The sequence below is a fragment of the Haliotis cracherodii genome, unplaced genomic scaffold (genome assembly GCF_022045235.1).
Source record: "Haliotis cracherodii isolate W230 unplaced genomic scaffold, xgHalCrac1.p SCAF_12, whole genome shotgun sequence".
Lineage (NCBI taxonomy): Eukaryota > Metazoa > Mollusca > Gastropoda > Lepetellida > Haliotidae > Haliotis > Haliotis cracherodii.
In genome coordinates, this window is record NW_027266267.1 from 19,554,058 (window position 1) to 19,574,775 (window position 20,718).

Sequence of the window (20,718 nt, forward strand, 5' to 3'; positions counted from 1 at the left end):
GAGGTTTTGGTGATTTGAGAGGGGAGTGAGTACGGGGCAACCTACCTGGGAGGTTTTGGTGATTTGAGAGGGGAGTGAGTAGGGGACAACCTACCTCGGAGGTTTTGGTGATTTGAGAGGGGAGTGAGTACGGGACAACCTACCTGGGAGGTTTTGGTGATTTGAGAGGGGAGTGAGTACGGGACAACCTACCTGGGAGGTTTTGGTGATTTGAGAGGGGAGTGAGTACGGGACAACCTACCTGGGAGGTTTTGGTGATTTGAGAGGGGAGTGAGTACGGGACAACCTACCTGGGAGGTTTTGGTGATTTGAGAGGGGAGTGAGTACGGGACAACCTACCTGGGAGGTTTTGGTGATTTGAGAGGGGAGTGAGTACGGGACAACCTACCTGGGAGGTTTTGGTGATTTGAGAGGGGAGTGAGTAGGGGACAACCTACCTGGGAGGTTTTGGCGATTTGAGAGGGGAGTGAGTACGGGACAACCTACCTGGGAGGTTTTGGTGATTTGAGAGGGGAGTGAGTAGGGGACAACCTACCTCGGAGGTTTTGGCGATGTGGTTGGGGAGTGAGCAGGCGACATAGTACGAGGAGGAACCGGAGGCGGCACGTCTCTCTTTGACGTGTGCGGAGAATCAAACGGGGAGCTGCGATCTCTTGTATTCTGAAATTATAAAACACCATAGCTGACACCACAAACATACAAACATTCCATGTACAGTACCCACAAACATACAAACATTCCATGTACCATATCAACAAACATACAAACATTCCATGTACAGTACCCACAAACATACAAACATTCCATGTACAACACCAACAAACATACAAACATTCCATGTACAGTACCCACAAACATACAAACATTCCATGTACAGTACCCACAAACATACAAACATTCCATGTACAACACCTACAAACATACAAACATTCCATGTACAGTACCCACAAACATACAAACATTCCATGTACAACACCAACAAACATACAAACATTCCATGTACAGTACCCACAAACATACAAACATTCCATGTACAGTACCCACAAACACACAAACATTCCATGTACAGTACCCACAAACATACAAACATTCCATGTACAGTACCCACAAACATACAAACATTCCATGTACAACACCCACAAACATACAAACATTCCATGGAGAGTACCCACAAACATACAAACATTCCATGTACCGTACCCACAAACATACAAACATTCCATGTACAGTACCCACAAACATACAAACATTCCATGTACAACACCCACAAACATACAAACATTCCATGTACAACACCTACAAACATTCCATGTACAGTACCCACAAACATACAAACATTCCTTGTACAACATCCACAAACATACAAACATTCCATGTACAGTACCCACAAACATTCCATGTACAGTACCCACAAACATACAAACACTCCATGTACAACACCCACAAACACACAAACATTCCATGTACAGTACCCACAAACATACAAACATTCCATGTACAGTATCCACAAACATACAAACACTCCTTGTACAACACCCACAAACATACAAACATTCCATGGACAGTACCCACAAACATACAAACATTCCATGTACAACACCCACAAACATACAAACATTCCATGTACAGTACCCACAAACATACAAACATTCCATGTACAGTACCCACAAACATACAAACATTCCATGTACAGTACCCACAAACATACAAACATTCCATGTACAGTACCCACAAACATACAAACATTCCATGTACAGTACCCACAAACATACAAACATTCCATGGACAGTACCCACAAACATACAAACATTCCATGTACAGTACCCACAAACATACAAACATTCCATGTACAGTACCCACAAACATACAAACATTCCATGTACAGTACCTACAAACATACAAACAAAGTGCTTACAAGTCAATGAAAGCTCAATCGATTGTTCTATCAATTTTTAATTTGCTTTCATTCTTTCACAATGGCAGATTGAGTGAGTTGGGTTTAACACCACTTTTAACAGTATTCCAGTTATATCGCGGAGTGTCAGCTTAATGTGGGAGGAAAGCCCGAAGTGATGCAGGTCTCACACATCTACCACTTGAGTGAAACCCACGAGCACGGGTATGGTGCTGACAAACCTAGAAACATAATTGGGGCGAAACGGGATTCGAACCCACAATCATAGGTTTCTGGCATGCCCAAGGGATGCAACTCTGCACAGCGAATCACAGCACCTTTGACGACTGGGCCACCCGTGCCTCCCAATGGCAGATTGAAACATGTCGCCAAGAAAAATATGTTGCGCAAGTATCACGTGGGTATTATCTGACCCTTTTCTGGTTATATACCACTTGCCTAAGGTTGTGGCATATAACCTAACACCACATATACCCCATGTGATACTGCTACAACGTATAATATACAAGAACACTATATGGCTAAATGCTAAGTGAACAACTCACTCTGTCTCGGGGGCTGACCGACAGGGCATGTAATGTAGTCGTCCCACCGTCCTGAAATGCAATGTCAAGGATAGAAATGCGTTCTTTTCAAGTGTGCCACTAACACATTTATGGATTTTTAGAAAGGCCAACCAGATGAAAATTTTTCAATTAAAAGCATAATAGGTTATTTGAAATACAGTAATTTAAGCAAGTTCCTCACTGACCTCAATAACATGCATCAACCAAGTCAGCGAACCTGACCACCTGATCCTGTTAGTCGCCTTTTACGACAAGCATGGTCACCTTTTACGGCAAGCATGGGTTGCTGAAGATCTACTCTACCCCGGAATCTTCACAGGTCTCAGAGACTAGTGAAAATATAGACAGACTAGTTGTTTTTATCCAAAATCTACTTATGTTACATAAACCAATAGTCCAAATTCAGCTGTCGGCTAGTTGGATATAACCAATGGCAGGAGTTATTGTTATCGAATTATCAATGTATTGCAATTGTTTGTCCTACAATAGCACCATAACGATAGAACATACAAATGCCAATAGCAATGGCGATAGTATGAACAACAATCGATAGTTTCAATAGTTTCAAATGGTATTAAATAAAACATAAATCAATCAAATTTCAAACATGATTTAGAGTTACTTCCCTTTGGTTTGAGCAGCGACAGGGAGAAAAATGTCTGACTTTGAGATTGTCAGCAATACATTTTTCCTTTTTATTACATTGATTAATATAATTATCAAGCCTTTAGGCTGGTTTAATACTATTGCAATAGTGTGGGAAACAGGGGCAGTACAATCGCAATAGCGAAAATAGCCCTAATAGTCATCCCAATAAACCCATGGTGTCTACCCAGCAACCCATGCTTGTTGAGAGGCGACTAACGAGATCGGGTGGTCAGGCTCGCTGACTTTGTTGATGCATGTCATCGTATCACAATTGTGTGAACTGATGCTCATGATGTCAATCACTGGATTGTCTGGTCTAGACGAGACTAACGAGATCGGGTGGTCAGGCTCGCTGACTTAGTTGATGCATGTCATCGTATCACAATTGTGTGAACTGATGCTCATGATGTCAATCACTGGATTGTCTGGTCTAGACGAGACTAACGAGATCGGGTGGTCAGGCTCGCTGACTTAGTTGATGCATGTCATCGTATCACAATTGTGTGAACTGATGCTCATGATGTCAATCACTGGATTGTCTGGTTTAGACTCGATTATTTCCAGAACACCGTCCTATAGCTGGGATATTGCTGACTGTGGCGTTAAACAACAAACAAACTAATAAATATAATGGACCAATAATACACTGGACGTATAATCTCACATCATCATCCTCTATGTCCATGGTGTGGTTGTGTCTGGGCTCCACCTTGAGGCTCCCCGACGGGTGGAAGGCGTCCACTATCACCTGCTCTGTGCCCTTGATCTCAGTACGACAGAAAGGACAACTCTGCCCATCAGAATCCTGTAACAGACAGAGAAATTGGAGTCATGTACAGAGTTGTCTCCCTTTGGCCAGACATGCTGCAGAAAATATTTCACTGTACACATCACTGGATACATCATTAGAAAATTGGTGAGGTGAGGTGAGGTGAGGTGAAATGGGGTTTAACGTCGTGTCCAAGATTATTGCACTTATATAGCGATGTGCATGCATGTGTGTGTTTGTGTGGCTGCTTGTACTAATCCGGACTGATGCTGATTTATAGTGCTAGCTCACGGAGATACCATGCTGCAGTTTAACATGAATATCCCACTCAGACACAGTATACTGACCCCAAGCCGACCAGTCCTTGTTTTAGCCCCAAGCGCCAGACAGGGTAACAACAAGTACCATCTTTTAACTCTTTTGGTATGACGCGGCCGGGGATCAAACCAGAGACCTTCCGCTCTCCGGGCGGACGCTCTACCACTAGACCACGGAGGCGGTCTCTTATAAAATTGGAGCTTCTTCTCTATCATATTTGAGTTTTATTCATGAATTTTTCTGATGAATAGTGAGTGACTGATCTTTTGACCAGTGTCAGTGGTGGGCCTCACCTGCCACTGTGTCAGACAAGGGGTACAGTATGTGTTTGTGTTGGGTCTCACCTGCCACTGTGTGAGACAAGGGGTACAGAGTGTGTTAGTGGTGGGTCTCACCTGCCACTGTGTCAGACAACAAGGGGTACAGTGTGTGTTTGTGGTGGGTCTCACCTGCCACTGTGTGAGACAAGGGGTACAGAGTGTGTTTGTGGTGGGCCTCACCTGCCACTGTGTGAGACAAGGGGTACAGAGTGTGTTAGTGGTGGGCCTCACCTGCCACTGTGTCTGACAAGGGGTACAGTGTGTGTTAGTGGTGGGCCTCACCTGCCACTGTGTGAGACAAGGGGTACAGAGTGTGTTAGTGGTGGGCCTCACCTGCCACTGTGTGAGACAAGGGGTACAGAGTGTGTTTGTGGTGGGCCTCACCTGCCACTGTGTGAGACAAGGGGTACAGAGTGTGTTAGTGGTGGGCCTCACCTGCCATTGTGTGAGACAAGGGGTACAGAGTGTGTTAGTGGTGGGTCTCACCTGCCACTGTGTCAGACAAGGGGTACAGTGTGTGTTTGTGGTGGGCCTCACCTGCCACTGTGTCAGACAAGGGGTACAGTGTGTGTTAGTGGTGGGCCTCACCTGCCACTGTGTCAGACAACAAGGGGTACAGTGTGTGTTAGTGGTGGGCCTCACCTGCCACTGTGTGAGACAAGGGGTACAGAGTGTGTTTGTGGTGGGCCTCACCTGCCACTGTGTCAGACAAGGGGTACAGTGTGTGTTAGTGGTGGGCCTCACCTGCCACTGTGTGAGACACGGGGTACAGAGTGTGTTTGTGGTGGGCCTCACCTGCCACTGTGTGAGACAAGGGGTACAGTGTGTGTTAGTGGTGGGTCTCACCTGTCACTGTGTGAGACAAGGGGTACAGTGTGTGTTTGTGGTGGGCCTCACCTGCCACTGTGTGAGACAAGGGGTACAGAGTGTGTTTGTGGTGGGCCTCACCTGCCACTGTGTCAGACAAGGGGTACAGAGTGTGTTAGTGGTGGGCCTCACCTGCCACTGTGTCAGACAAGGGGTACAGTGTGTGTTTGTGGTGGGCCTCACCTGCCACTGTGTCAGACAAGGGGTACAGTGTGTGTTAGTGGTGGGCCTCACCTGCCACTGTGTCAGACAACAAGGGGTACAGTGTGTGTTAGTGGTGGGCCTCACCTGCCACTGTGTGAGACAAGGGGTACAGAGTGTGTTTGTGGTGGGCCTCACCTGCCACTGTGTGAGACAAGGGGTACAGAGTGTGTTTGTGGTGGGTCTCACCTGCCACTGTGTGAGACAAGGGGTACAGAGTGTGTTTGTGGTGGGCCTCACCTGCCACTGTGTCAGACAAGGGGTACAGAGTGTGTTTGTGGTGGGCCTCACCTGCCACTGTGTCAGACAAGGGGTACAGTGTGTGTTTGTGGTCGCCTCACCTGCCACTGTGTGAGACACGGGGTACAGAGTGTGTTTGTGGTGGGCCTCACCTGCCACTGTGTCAGACAAGGGGTACAGTGTGTGTTAGTGGTGGGCCTCACCTGCCACTGTGTGAGACAAGGGGTACAGAGTGTGTTTGTGGTGGGTCTCACCTGCCACTGTGTGAGACAAGGGGTACAGAGTGTGTTTGTGGTGGGCCTCACCTGCCACTGTGTCAGACAAGGGGTACAGAGTGTGTTTGTGGTGGGCCTCACCTGCCACTGTGTCAGACAAGGGGTACAGTGTGTGTTTGTGGTCGCCTCACCTGCCACTGTGTGAGACACGGGGTACAGAGTGTGTTTGTGGTGGGCCTCACCTGCCACTGTGTCAGACAAGGGGTACAGTGTGTGTTAGTGGTGGGCCTCACCTGCCACTGTGTGAGACAAGGGGTACAGAGTGTGTTTGTGGTGGGCCTCACCTGCCACTGTGTGAGACAAGGGGTACAGAGGAGGTGGCCGCATGGCTCGATGCGGATGTCCTTGTCGTTCTCAGCACAGATCTTGCAGAGTTGGAAGGTGGAGCCCATCTCGCAGTACAGCTCGTACTGCTCCTGCGTCACCTTGATGTGGTCCTCCTGGCTGTCCTGTACCAGGAAACTCAGGTCGGGGTTGATGTGGCGACCGTCAGGGTACAGGAAGCTGAAACAGACGCAAGTTCTGGGAATCAGTGGGGTTTTATCACTTATCAATTATCATAGGTTTTCCAAATTATGAATGGGAATTAATGGGTCCATGTCATCAAACTAAGGTCCAGGGATTCCAAGTACAAAAGCAGCTAACTCAAAGGACTGAAGAAACACCTCCATCTGCCCTGACACAGACACTGGTGCTATACTTACAAGCCCTCCCTCTGCCCTGACACAGACACTGGTGCTATACTTACAAGCCCTCCCTCTGTCCTGACACAGACACTGGTGCTATACTTACAAGCCCTCCCTCTGTCCTGACACAGACACTGGTGCTATACTTACAAGCCCTCCCTCTGTCCTGACACAGACACTGGTGCAATACTTACAAGCCCTCCCTCTGCCCTGACACAGACACTGGTGCTATACCTACAAGCCTTCCCTTTGCCCTGACACGTACACTAGATACACTTACAAGCCCTCCCTCTGCCCTGACACAGACACTGGTGCTCTACTTACAAGCCCTCCCTCTGCCCTGACACAGACACTGGTGCTATACTTACAAGCCTTCCCTCTGCCCTGACACAGACACTGGTGCTATACCTACAAGCCTTCCCTTTGCCCTGACACATACACTAGATACACTTACAAGCCCTCCCTCTGCCCTGACACAGACACTGGTGCTATACTTACAAGCCCTCCCTCTGCCCGTCCAGCAGCGCCTGACACAGAGACTTGTTCTGAGGGATGGTCTGAAGAATCTGCTTGTCTGACGTCACATAGCCAATGGCCCACTGTCCCAGCCTTGTGCAGCTGAGCCGAAACACGTAGCTGTAGACAGAAATCAGGACAATTAGTCAACAAAAACACAGAAAAGAAAACAAAGAAATCAAACATATTTCAGAACACCATAATGCTCAAGATTGAATAATGTTTCAGATGGCAGCAGAACGGCAAAGAGATTGTAATGGGTTGACCTAAAGAAAACTACATGCATCAACTTCATGGTTTAGTCAGCTCTTGCAACAAGATTGGGTACCAGGCAACCTTCTCTCACTTATTCCACCTCCCTGCAATTATCAACTTTTCACTCTCTTCTTTCCCTACTCATTCTCAGACAGTGACTCTCCCTCCTTCCCTCACAAGCTCAGATGTCCTCCTGCCTTCCCTTTCAAGCTCAAACGTCCTCCTGCCTTCCCTCACAAGCTCAGACGTCCTCCTGCCTTCCCTCACAAGCTCAGACGTTCTCCTGCCTTCCCTCACAAGCTCAGACGTCCTCCTGCCTTCCCTCACAAGCTCAGACGTTCTCCTGCCTTCCCTTTCAAGCTCAGACGTCCTCCTGCCTTCCCTCACAAGCTCAGACGTTCTCCTGCCTTCCCTCACAAGCTCAGACGTCCTCCTGCCTTCCCTTTCAAGCTGACGTCCTCCTGCCTTCCCTTACAAGCTCAGACATCCTCCTGCCTTCCCTCACAAGTTCAGACGTTCTCCTGCCTTCCCTCACAAGCTCTGACGTCCTCCTGCCTTCCCTTTCAAGCTGACGTCCTCCTGCCTTCCCTTTCAAGCTCAGACGTCCTCCTGCCTTCTCTCACAAGCTCAGATGTTCTCCTGCCTTCCCTCACAAGCTCAGACGTTCTCCTGCCTTCCCTCACGAGCTCAGACGTCCTCCTGCCTTCCCTTTCAAGCTGACGTCCTCCTGCCTTCCCTTTCAAGCTGACGTCCTCCTGTCTTCCTTCTCAAGCTCAGACGTCCTCCTGCCTTCCCTCACAAGCTCAGACGTTCTCCTGCCTTCCCTCACAAGCTCAGACGTCCTCCTGCCTTCCCTCACAAGCTCAGACGTTCTCCTGCCTTCCCTCACAAGCTCAGACGTCCTCCTGCCTTCCCTCACAAGCTCAGACGTCCTCCTGCCTTCCCTCACAAGATCAGACGTTCTCCTGCCTTCCCTCTCAAGCTCAGACATCCTCCTGCCTTCCCTATCAAGCTGACGTCCTCCTGTCTTCCCTCTCAAGGTCAGGCGTCTTCCTGCCTTCCCTCTCAAGCTCAGACGTCTTCCTGCCTTCCCTCTCAAGCTCAGACGTCCTCCTGCCTTCCCTCTCAAGCTCTGCATCCTCCTGCCTTCCCTCTCAAGCTCTGACGTCCTCCTGCCTTCCCTCTCAAGGTCTGATGTCAAAATTTACGGGCCACTGTCATATAGCTAGGATACTACTGAGTGGGACACAGACAGAAAGACAGACACAGACACAGACACAGACACAGACACACACACACACACACACACACACACACACACACACACACTGTCGTAAGTCTATGTCAAAGCATGGGAGTTGCGATTGTCTTAGCGCTAAGATTGCTTTGTGGAATGTTGCCCTGTACGTTGTACACACCTCCCTGGTTTGTTGATGTAATTCTTTAGTCTAGCCTTCACCTCGTCATACGTGAGGAACGCCACGTAGCCAGGATGCGTGACGGCCAAAACGTTCCAGTTGCGCAGCAAATTATTCCAAGGCTGAAACAATCTGGAAGAAAACATTGCTAGTGTTAAAATAGCCGTAGATGAATGAAATCAACAAGATCAAGAGAAATACAAGTTGTTATTTTGTTCATTTACAAGAAAGGCAAAAATATATTAAAAATATAATTCCTATCTTGTGAAGACATCAAACACTGATATATTGTCGTATATCCTACCTTGTGATGACAACGCTAATATATTGCCGTATATCCTACCTTGTGCAGACATCAAACACTGACATATTGCCATATATCCTACCGTGTGAAGACATCAAACACTGATATATTGCCATATATCCTACCTTGTGAAGACATCAAACACTGATATATTGCCATATATCCTACCTTGTGAAGACATCAAACACTGATATATTGCCATATATCCTACCTTGTGCAGACATCAAACACTGATATATTGCCATATATCCTACCTTGTGAAGACATCAAACACTGACATATTGCCGTATATCCTACCTTGTGAAGACATCAAACACTGATATATTGCCATATATCCTACCTTATAAAGAAATCGAACACTGACATATTGCTGTGTATCCTACCTTGTGAAGACATCAAACTCAAACACTGATATGTAGTCGTTACACGTAAGGTCGATGGTGGACTTGAGCGCCATGGCCTCCAAGGAGGTGCTGATGGAGTGAGTCTCATTTAGTGTGCTGCGGAAATCTTTCCAGGACACAATGATTCTGAAACAGAAGAGGATGTATTAGACCACAGCTACTTGTCTCTCAGAAATGTGCTGATCCAGCACGATGTCAAAGTACTGCAGCATTAAACCAGCCTCAGAAACTCGCCTTTTTCAGACTAGTCGAGAGGACTGTAGAAACATTATTTCACTGGTACTTTCAATTAACTTGAGTACAAAAACACATGCATTAAATGAAAAACTCAAATGTCTAAAAACAGTTTGCGTAAAAACCCAATGAAGCTTTTTCAGCATGGGTACAAAGGAGCTAATTTCCGAAACACAATTACGAGCTAATTTTCTTTCCGAGTCAAGCCTATATATTTAAAACAGTTACATACATCTAAAACATTCTTCCATTGTTTTTAAATCTTAAAATGTTCACTAATTTTGGGGGAAAGCCAATAGAGTGATGAATAGATGAGTGAAAAAATATTGGTTACCCAATTGAAATAGAAACCCTAGAGTCAAACTCAATTGCTCAAAAAGTTATCTGGAGCTCTGGTCATGCTTGAGCAAGCTAAGAATGTACACTATGTTTTTCAAAGCTGTCAATTTTACTCAGTTCCAGTGTGTAGTAAGGTTAAAGTATTGAGAACCGGTTCAGGCCCCTCAACTGCTGCTAGTCAACGAGGAGTGCCATGATTGAATTTTCACTAGTCCTCAGCACAATTTGGTAGCCTTGGGCTTGCAGACTAGTGTGAATTTCTAAGGCTGTAAACCAGCGTTGGAAAAAAAGGAAGGCCTGGGTTTCTTGAGATTCTACAGTACTTCTAGGGACTCCTGAATACCCCCTCCAGTTAACAAGATAAACAATGGGTTAGGACAGGACCCCTTGATTTTCATGCAAAATCTCAATCTCTGGAAACTAGGACACCGTGAAAAAAACTGTAGGCTATACACTGTGATAAAACTGTAGGCTATACACTGTGATAAAACTGTAGGCTATACACTGTGATAAAACTGTAGGCTAAACACTGTGATAAAACTGTAGGCTATACACTGTGATAAAACTGTAGGCTATACACTGGGAAAAAACTGTAGGCTATACACTGTGATAAAACTGTACGCTATACACTGTGATAAAACTGTAGGCTATACACTGTGATAAAACTGTAGGCTATACACTGGGAAAAAACTGTAGGCTATACACTGGGAAAAACCGGAGGCTATACACTGTGATAAAACTGTTGGCTATACACTGGGAAAAAACTGTAGGCTATACACTGTGATAAAACTGTTGGCTATACACTGTGATAAAACTGTTGGCTATACACTGTGATAAAACTGTAGGCTATATACTGTGATAAAACTGTTGGCTATACACTGTGATAAAACTGTAGGCTATACACTGTAATAAAAATTGTAGGCTATACACTGTGATAAAACTGTTGGCTATACACTGTGATAAAACTGTAGGCTATACACTGTGATAAAACTGTAGGCTATACACTGTGATAAAACTGTTGGCTATACACTGTGATAAAACTGTGGGCTATTTGTGATAAAACTGTAGGCTACACACTGTGATAAAACTGTTGGCTATACACTGTGGTAAAACTGTTGGCTATACACTGTGATAAAACTGTTGGCTATACATTGTGATAAAACTATAGGCTATACACTGTGATAAAGCTGTAGGCTAAACACTGTGATAAAACTGTAGGCTATACACTGGGAAAAAACTGTAGGTTATACACTGTGATAAAACTGTACGCTATACACTGTGATAAAACTGTAGGCTAAACACTGTGATAAAACTGTAGGCTATACACTGGGAAAAAACTGTAGGCTATAGGCTATACACTGGGAAAAACCGGAGGCTATACACTGTGATAAAACTGTTGGCTATACACTGGGAAAAAACTGTTGGCTATACACCATGATAAAACTATTGGCTATACACTGTGATAAAACTGTTGGCTCAACACCATGATAAAACTATTGACTATACACTGTGATAAAACTATTGGCTATACACTGTGATAAAACTGTTGGCTCAACACCATGATAAAACTATTGACTATACACTGTGATAAAACTATTGGCTATACACTGTGATAAAACTGTTGGCTATACACTGTGATAAAACTGTTGGCTATACACTGGGAAAAACTGTAGGCTAAACACTGTGATAAAACTGTAGGCTATACACTGGGAAAAAACTGTAGGCTATACACTGGGAAAAACCGGAGGCTATACACTGTGATAAAACTGTTGGCTATACACTGTGATAAAACTGTAGGCTATACACTGTGAAAAAACTGTAGGCTATACACTGTGATAAAACTGTTGGCTATACACTGTGATAAAACTGTTGGCTATACACTGTGATAAAACTGTAGGCTATATACTGTGATAAAACTGTTGGCTATACACTGTGATAAAACTGTAGGCTATACACTGTAATAAAAATTGTAGGCTATACACTGTGATAAAACTGTTGGCTATACACCATGATAAAACTGTAGGCTATACACCTTGATAAAACTGTAGGCTATACACTGTGATAAAACTGTGGGCTATTTGTGATAAAACTGTAGGCTATACACTGTGATAAAACTGTTGGCTATACACTGTGGTAAAACTGTTGGCTATATACTGTGATAAAACTGTTGGCTATACACTGTGATAAAACTATAGGCTATACACTGTGATAAAACTGTAGGCTAAACACTGTGATAAAACTGTAGGCTATACACTGTGATAAAACTGTAGGCTATACACTGGGAAAAAACTGTAGGCTATACACTGTGATAAAACTGTACGCTATACACTGTGATAAAACTGTAGGCTAAACACTGTGATAAAACTGTAGGCTATACACTGGGAAAACACTGTAGGCTATACACTGGGAAAAACCGGAGGCTATACACTATCGGCTATACACTGTGATAAAACTGTTGGCTCAACACCATGATAAAACTATTGACTATACACTGTGATAAAACTGTAGGCTATACACTGTGATAAAACAGATGGCTCAACATCATGATAAAACTATTGACTATACACTGTGATAAAACTGTTGGCTATACACCATGATAAAACTATTGGCTATACACTGTGATAAAACTGTTGGCTATACACTGTGAAAAAACTGTTGGCTATACACTGTGATAAAACAGTAGGCTATACACTGTGATACAACTGTTAGCTATACACCATGATAAAACTATTGGCTATACACTGTGATAAAACTGTTGGCTCAACACCATGATAAAACTATTGACTATACACTGTGATAAAACTGTTGGCTATACACTGTGATAAAACAGATGGCTCAACATCATGATAAAACTGTTGGCTATACACTGGGAAAAAACTGTTGGCTATACACCATGATAAAACTATTGGCTATACACTGTGATAAAACTGTTGGCTCAACACCATGATAAAACTATTGACTATACACTGTGATAAAACTGTTGGCTATACACTGTGATAAAACAGATGGCTCAACATCATGATAAAACTGTTGGCTATACACTGGGAAAAAACTGTTGGCTATACACCATGATAAAACTATTGGCTATACACTGTGATAAAACTGTTGGCTCAACACCATGATAAAACTATTGACTATACACTGTGATAAAACTGTTGGCTATACACTGTGATAAAACAGATGGCTCAACATCATGATAAAACTATTGACTATACACTGTGATAAAACTGTTGGCTATACACCATGATAAAACTATTGGCTATACACTGTGATAAAACTGTTGGCTATATACTGTGATAAAACTGTTGGCTATACACTGTGATAAAACAGTAGGCTATACACTGTGATACAACTGTTAGCTATACACCATGATAAAACTATTGGCTATACACTGTGATAAAACTGTTGGCTCAACACCATGATAAAACTATTGACTATACACTGTGATAAAACTGTTGGCTATACACTGTGATAAAACAGATGGCTCAACACAATGATAAAACTTTTGACTATACACTGTGATAAAACTGATGGCTCAACACCATGATAAAACTGTTGACTATACACTGTGACAAAATTGTTGGCTAAACACGCCCAGACACTGTTTATTTGTTTGTCTTTTATCTAAAACAGCAGTGTGCACCCATCAATGATTGATATCATATTAATGACACTCAATCAGCCACATCAATAAACCTGCACTAATCCATTTAGTTGCCCCTAATTACGATGACCGGTTACTGGGGATCTGTTCCAACCAAGCACCACCCTAAGGGATGACAGGTGTTAAATGTGATTGGTTTAGTTTGTTTGTTGTTAACGCCACACTCAGCAATATTCCAGCAATGTGACGTCAGTCTGTAAATAATCAAGTCTGGACCAGACAATCAAGTGATTGGCATCATGAACATCGATCCACGCAATTGGGATACAATGACATGCATCAACCAAGTCAGCGAGCCTGACCATCCAGTCTTGTTAGTCCCTTCTTACGACAAGCAAAGCCGCCTCTATCAGCAGCTTGGGTTGCTGAAGACCTATTCTACCCCGGATCTTCATGGGTCTGGGATACGATGACATGCTTCAACCATTAGAATCCACCACTGATTGGACCTCCAGTGGTATCAAATTGAGAGGAATTTACAGGTATCAAATCTACACTGACATCCTCTAAATTGAGAAGCAGTAATGAGATAGGTTTTTAAGTTCATATCAAAGGCAATTTTCATTCGACCAACACTTATGAGTGAGTGAGTTGAGTTTAAAACCGCTTTTAACAGTATTCCAGTTACATCGCGGCGTGTCAGCTTAATGTGGGAGGAAAGCCCGAAGTGATGCAGGTCTCAGACGTTTACCACTTCGGTGAAACCCATGAGCACGGGTATGGTGCTGACAAACCTAGAAACATAATCGGGGTGAACCGGGATTCGAACTCACAATCATAGGTTTCTGGCGTGCCCAAGGGACGCAACTCTGCACAGCGAATCGCTGCGCCTTAGACGACTGGGCCACCTGTGCCCCCCTCTAACACTTATGATGGATCACTGCATTGGTGTATGTCCAAACTTCCGTTCTCTTCAAACCGAAGTTTTTGTTTTAAAGCGCTTTGAATACACTTGACCCTGACCAAGAAAAACTATGAATTTATGTCCTGTTGATGACAAATTCTGCGCTGTATTTTAGAATAATAATATTCAAGTAAGGAAGTAAGTTACTGCAGTCTCGTTAGCCCTCTACTTCGTCAGTTCTAAACACTCCCACACCACCGTCACACTTCAAAATGTATCACAACAAATATTTTATATCAGTTCTCTCCTCAACCATAGGTATGTGTTATTTCTATTTTTTATTATATTCATCATTCGGCCCACTCCCTACACCTGAGTGGAGTGGAGAGGAGTGGCGTGGAGTGGAGTGGAGTGGAGCGGAGTGGAGTGAGTCAAGTGAGTGAGCAAGTCAAGTGGAGTGGAGTGGAGTGGAGTGGAGTGGAGTGGAGTGGAGTGGAGTGGAGTGGAGTGGAGTGGAGTGGAGTGGAGTGGAGTGGAGTGGAGTGAGTCAAGTGAGTGAGCAAGTCAAGTGGAGTGGAGTGGAGTGGAGTGGAGTGAGTCAAGTGAGTGAGCAAGTCAAGTGGAGTGGAGTGGAGTGGAGTGGAGCGGAGTGGAGTGAGTCAAGTGAGTGAGCAAGTGGAGTGGAGTGGAGTGGAGTGGAGTGGAGTGAGTCAAGTGAGTGAGCAAGTCAAGTGGAGTGGAGTGGAGTGGAGTGGAGTGAGTCAAGTGAGTGAGCAAGTCAAGTGGAGTGGAGTGGAGTGGAGTGGAGCGGAGTGGAGTGAGTCAAGTGAGTGAGCAAGTGGAGTGGAGTGGAGTGGAGTGGAGTGGAGTGGAGTGGAGTGGAGTGGAGTGGAGTGAGTCAAGTGAGTGAGCAAGTCAAGTGGAGTGGAGTGGCGTGGAGTGGAGTGGAGTGGAGTGGAGCGAGTCAAGTGAGTGAGCAAGTCAAGTGGAGTGGAGTGGAGAGGAGTGGAGTGGAGTGGAGTGAGTCAAGTGAGTGAGCAAGTGGAGTGGAGTGGAGTGGAGTGGAGTGGAGTGGAGTGAGTCAAGTGAGTGAGCAAGTCAAGTGGAGTGGAGTGGAGTGGAGTGGAGTGGAGTGGAGTGAGTGAGTGAGTGAGCAAGTCAAGTGGAGTGGAGTGGAGTGGAGTGGAGTGGAGTGGAGTGGAGTGGAGTGAGTCAAGTGAGTGAGCAAGTGGAGTGGAGTGGAGTGGAGTGGAGTGGAGTGGAGTGGAGTGGAGTGGAGTGGAGTGGAGTGGAGCGGAGTGGAGTGAGTCAAGTGAGTGAGCAAGTCAAGTGGAGTGGAGTGGAGTGGAGTGGAGTGGAGTGGAGTGGAGTGGAGTGGAGTGGAGTGGAGTGGAGTGGAGTGGAGTGGAGTGGAGTGGAGTGAGTCAAGTGAGTGAGCAAGTCAAGTGGAGTGGAGTGGAGTGGAGTGAGTCAAGTGAGTGAGCAAGTCAAGTGGAGTGGAGTGGAGTGGAGTGGAGTGGAGTGAGTCAAGTGAGTGAGCAAGTGGAGTGGAGTGGAGTGGAGTGGAGTGGAGTGGAGTGAGTCAAGTGAGTGAGCAAGTCAAGTGGAGTGGAGTGGAGTGGAGAGGAGTGGCGTGGAGTGGAGTGGAGTGGAGTGGAGCGGAGTGGAGTGAGTCAAGTGAGTGAGCAAGTCAAGTGGAGTGGAGTGGAGTGGAGTGGAGTGGAGTGGAGTGGAGTGGAGTGGAGTGAGTCAAGTGACTGTGTGAGTGAGTGAGTGAGTGAGTGAGTGAGTGAGTGAGTGAGTGAGTGAGTGAGTGAGTCAAGTGACTGTGTTAGAGAGTTGGGTTTTAATGAGTGTCAACTTAATGTGGGAGGAAAGACCAAAGTGATGCAGGTCTCAGACGTTTACCACTTTGGTAAGACCCACGAGCACGGGCACGGTGCTGACAAACCTAGAAACATAATCAGGGCGAACCAGGATTTCAACCCACAATCATATGTTTCTGGTGTGCCCAAGGGACGCAACTCTGCACAGGGAATTGCAGAGCCTCAGACGACTGGGCCAACCGTGCCCCAGCTGAGCATGGAGATTTGAAGCAATCATGGGAACATCTACATAACCATAGGGGGCGTTTGGGTAGCCTAGTGGCTAAAGCGTTCGCTTGGAATGCCGAACGCCCGGGTTCGATTCCCCACATGGGTTGCAATGTGTGAAGCCCATTTCTGGTGTCACGCTGTGAAATTGCTGGAATATTGCTAATACCAGTGTAAGACCATACTCACTTAGATAACAATAGTATTATCACACATAACCATAGTATAATCACACATAACAACAGTTTAATCACACATAACAATGGTATTATCAGCCCTTAACCTCACCCAGTGTTTAATGAATTCATCTTCCGGCCCCCTCCCTTGCAGCTCAGCCTGGAGATGAGAAACACATAATAAAGTGGATGGATGTACGATCTTGAGTGGGGTTTAACACCGCTTTTAACAGTATTCCAGTTATATCACAGTGTGTCAGCTAAATGTGGGAGGAAAGCCTGAAGTGATGCAGGTCTCAGACGTTTACCACTTCGGTGAAACCCACGACATGGGTGTGATGCTGACAAACCTAGAAACATAATCGGGGCGAACCGGGATTCGAAACCCACAATCATAGGTTTCTGGCGTGCCCAAGGGACGCAACTCTGCACAGTGAATCGCGGCACCTTAGACGACTGGGCCACCCGTGCCCCCGGACTTACAATCAGTCATGGGACATCAACATGGCACAGCAGTATCAGCCCTGAACCTCACCCAGTGTCTAATAACAACCCGTGAACATCCAGGGTAGAATAGGTTTTCAGCAACCCATGCTTGTAGTAAAAGGCGACTATGCTTGTCGTAAGAGATGACTAACAGGATCGGGTGGTCAGGCTCGCTGACTTGGTTGATGCATGTCATAGATCTCAATTGTGTGGATCGATGCTCATGACGTCAATCACTGGATTGTCTGGTCCAGACTCGATTATTAACAGACCGCCTTCATATAGCCATGATAGCTGGAATATTGCTTGGTGCGGCGTTAAACAACAAACAACCAACCAGTGTCTAACAAGTCTAATATCATGCATGTGTGTAAGGAAAACATGTACTTCCTCGTGTGTGTGATACCTGATAGGGAGTGTTATGAGATAATATACCATGGCTGCAATTACACACAGAATCAACTGTTTTCCTCATCCTGCTCTAGTCACCAATATATCTTAAACAAACACTCACATGGCTTTTTGTGACACAAATCAAACTCAGTGAGTCTTTTTATTGTGATAATATACAGCAAAACCCATTTGTACATTTCCACCAGTCCTCATGATATAAGGCTTCTGGGCAGTTTGGCAAGGACTATAGGTCTTGTGCCAATTTCCAAAGCTGATACTTAGAGACTACAGGGATCCAAATGAAGGGAATCCTACAGTATCTGAAGCAAGGATCCCATTAATTATATTCTCACCACCAAAAGAAACGCAAACTATAGAAACATGTGGAGAAGTTTATAAGCTGAGAAGAGATGTTTCTAATGTGTACCACTTTATGAGTGAGTGAGTGAAGTGACTGTCTGAGAGAGTCGGGTCTAACGCCGCTTTTAACAGTATTACAGAAATATCGTGGCGTGTCAGCTTAGTGTGGGAGAAAAGCCTTGTAGATACAGCAGTCGTATTAATTTGGAGACACATTAATTTTAAGATTTACAGTAATGGACAGAGGGTAGCCTTGTGGTTAAGTGTTTGCTTGTCATGGTAGAGACCTGGGTTTAATTCTCACATGGGTTAGTGTGTGAAGCCAATTTCTGCTTCTCCCTGGAGATGATTAATTGATCATTCTACCATGAATGTAGAAATTACACAATTCTGACTGGTCAATCAGAGGTATCAAAGCACAATAACCACCTCTGATTGAAACAATCAATTTGATGGCTCCATCACTAAAGATAATGTTTACAGACCACACAATAATTTTATATTTGTAACTTCACACTGTCCATTTCAATTTAGCGCGGGTGGCCCAGTCTTCTAAGGCGCTGCGATTCGCTGTGCAGAGTTGTGTCCCTTTGGCACGCCAGAAACCTATGATTGTGGGTTCCAATCCCGGTTCGCCCCGATTATGTTTCTAGGTTTGTCAGCACCATACCCGTGCTCGTGGGTTTCACCGAAGTGGTAAACGTCTGAGACCTGCATCACTTCGGGCTTTCCTCCCACATTAAGCTGACACACCGCAATATAACTGTAATACTGTTAAAAGTGGCGTTAAACCCAACTCACTCACTCACACTCCAAATTCAATTTAGCGCGGCTAAATCTACAAGTGACCAAGTTCAACACCCAAACCACAGCACGTTAATATCCTGATTGATCGCTCTTTCAAACTTACGGCCACTACTTGTCGTGTATCGGGGACGGAAGTGATGTGCGGTTTCTCTTTCACAACGAAAAACATGACGAGCACATCACATGAATATCTACATTCCTCTGGCATCGTGTCCGTGTGTCAAACAACAAAGTGAAACTACTGATAAACTACTGATGTCCACACCTCCAATCAGTGTCATACAGGAAACTTTGATATAAAGATCACACCCTGGCTGAACAGGGTGATATCCTTGTCACTGTATCATATATCATATTTGAAATGTAAATATTACTACAGTGATCGCTCGCTATTGCGCTCTTCGATAAAGCGCTACTTCGGTTACTACGCGCGGTAACGCATGGCTCCCAAAATTTATGTACACTTTTATTACTGATAGTTTTACACAGACATAATTGTATTGTTGTTCGTTGTTCATTTGCACATAACGCTTCTCATTGCATAATCAACCGTTTATCGCTGAATGGAGTTCTAATAATCTGTTTGAAAACATCCGCGGCAAGTCCCGGAAATACGATTGTTCAACTAGTTAACTTATCACACTATCGACCTTTGATCTTAGAAGCGCATGCATGCAATAAAAGAGAACCACAAGCGAAGTTTATATTCTTAATTAGTGGGCAATCCAATTTGAGGCGACACTGTCACACACATGTAGTTGCTGTCACAACACGGCGGTCATTCATTTCGTAATCGCGCTTTCGTAACATCGCCTGGTTTTTTCCGTAGTTATAACAAGCGATTTCATAGGATTAAAATGTGTTTCTAATGACGCTTTCTTGCCGAAATCTACTACAAGTTTCGTGATTGGTCAATTTTGAGCACGTGACCTCAGGCAGCCAATCAAATTATAGCTGTGATACCAATCTCGTGTTTGATAAATTTCAGAAGTTGGCGAAAGATTTTTTGTTAAATCGTGTTAATCTGAACGTTTTAAGCAGGAAATCACGATATATATTAAAAATATGGAACTTCGCGAATGTATCGTGCTAGGTTACGAGCTGTGACAAAGATTTTTCATGCATATATTTTTGCATTAAATATTGTGTCCGAGCCGAGAATTCAAGGCGACAAAAGCCGAGATGTCATTTGACTTACATTACACGCGATCGCACGAAACGATGGAAATAATAACTTAGATGTAAGTTTGATTACTTTTAGATATATTTTTGTTGATTTTATTTATCACTTTGTATAATATATTTAAAGATTTGTTTAAAACGTCTTTATTTTGCTCTTTGATGTGGACCCGTTGTCGAAATGTGTGTCCGAGAATTTTATTTTCAATAACATCGCGGGAAATAGTGAATAATTTTTTAATTTATCGATTAAAAATGATAAATTGAAATGGAATACGTATTTCAGACATTGTGAAATGTGACAGATTTAATAAATGAATGATATTAAAGGTAGATCTAGGTCCATAAAAATATATACTATTTTGATGTGACGTGAGATAAACACATTGATGATTTGAGATTTTCCGAGCGCGCGCCTCGGCCTCGGTTAAACGGCTCATC

The 20,718-nt window shown here is 44.5% G+C and overlaps 1 protein-coding gene across 5 annotated transcripts in view; it reads right to left on the bottom strand.

The window, feature by feature from the left end:
• LOC139458229 (E3 ubiquitin-protein ligase CBL-B-like) overlaps positions 1 to 20,718 on the bottom strand; it is a 62,039-nt gene that overhangs the window by 16,350 nt on the left and 24,971 nt on the right. For 4 of the 5 annotated variants that reach the window (XM_071239596.1, XM_071239595.1, XM_071239593.1 and 1 more), the window contains exons 2-9: positions 17,165 to 17,212; positions 9,682 to 9,828; positions 8,995 to 9,126; positions 7,304 to 7,441; positions 6,404 to 6,623; positions 3,794 to 3,934; positions 2,461 to 2,511; positions 536 to 660 (exon numbers count right to left, since the gene is read on the bottom strand). In XM_071239596.1, coding sequence (XP_071095697.1) covers positions 536 to 660; positions 2,461 to 2,511; positions 3,794 to 3,934; positions 6,404 to 6,623; positions 7,304 to 7,441; positions 8,995 to 9,126; positions 9,682 to 9,828; positions 17,165 to 17,212 — 1,002 coding nt within the window. The remainder of the gene's footprint in view (positions 1 to 535; positions 661 to 2,460; positions 2,512 to 3,793; positions 3,935 to 6,403; positions 6,624 to 7,303; positions 7,442 to 8,994; positions 9,127 to 9,681; positions 9,829 to 17,164; positions 17,213 to 20,718) is intronic. The other variant, XM_071239594.1, reaches the window with a different exon arrangement.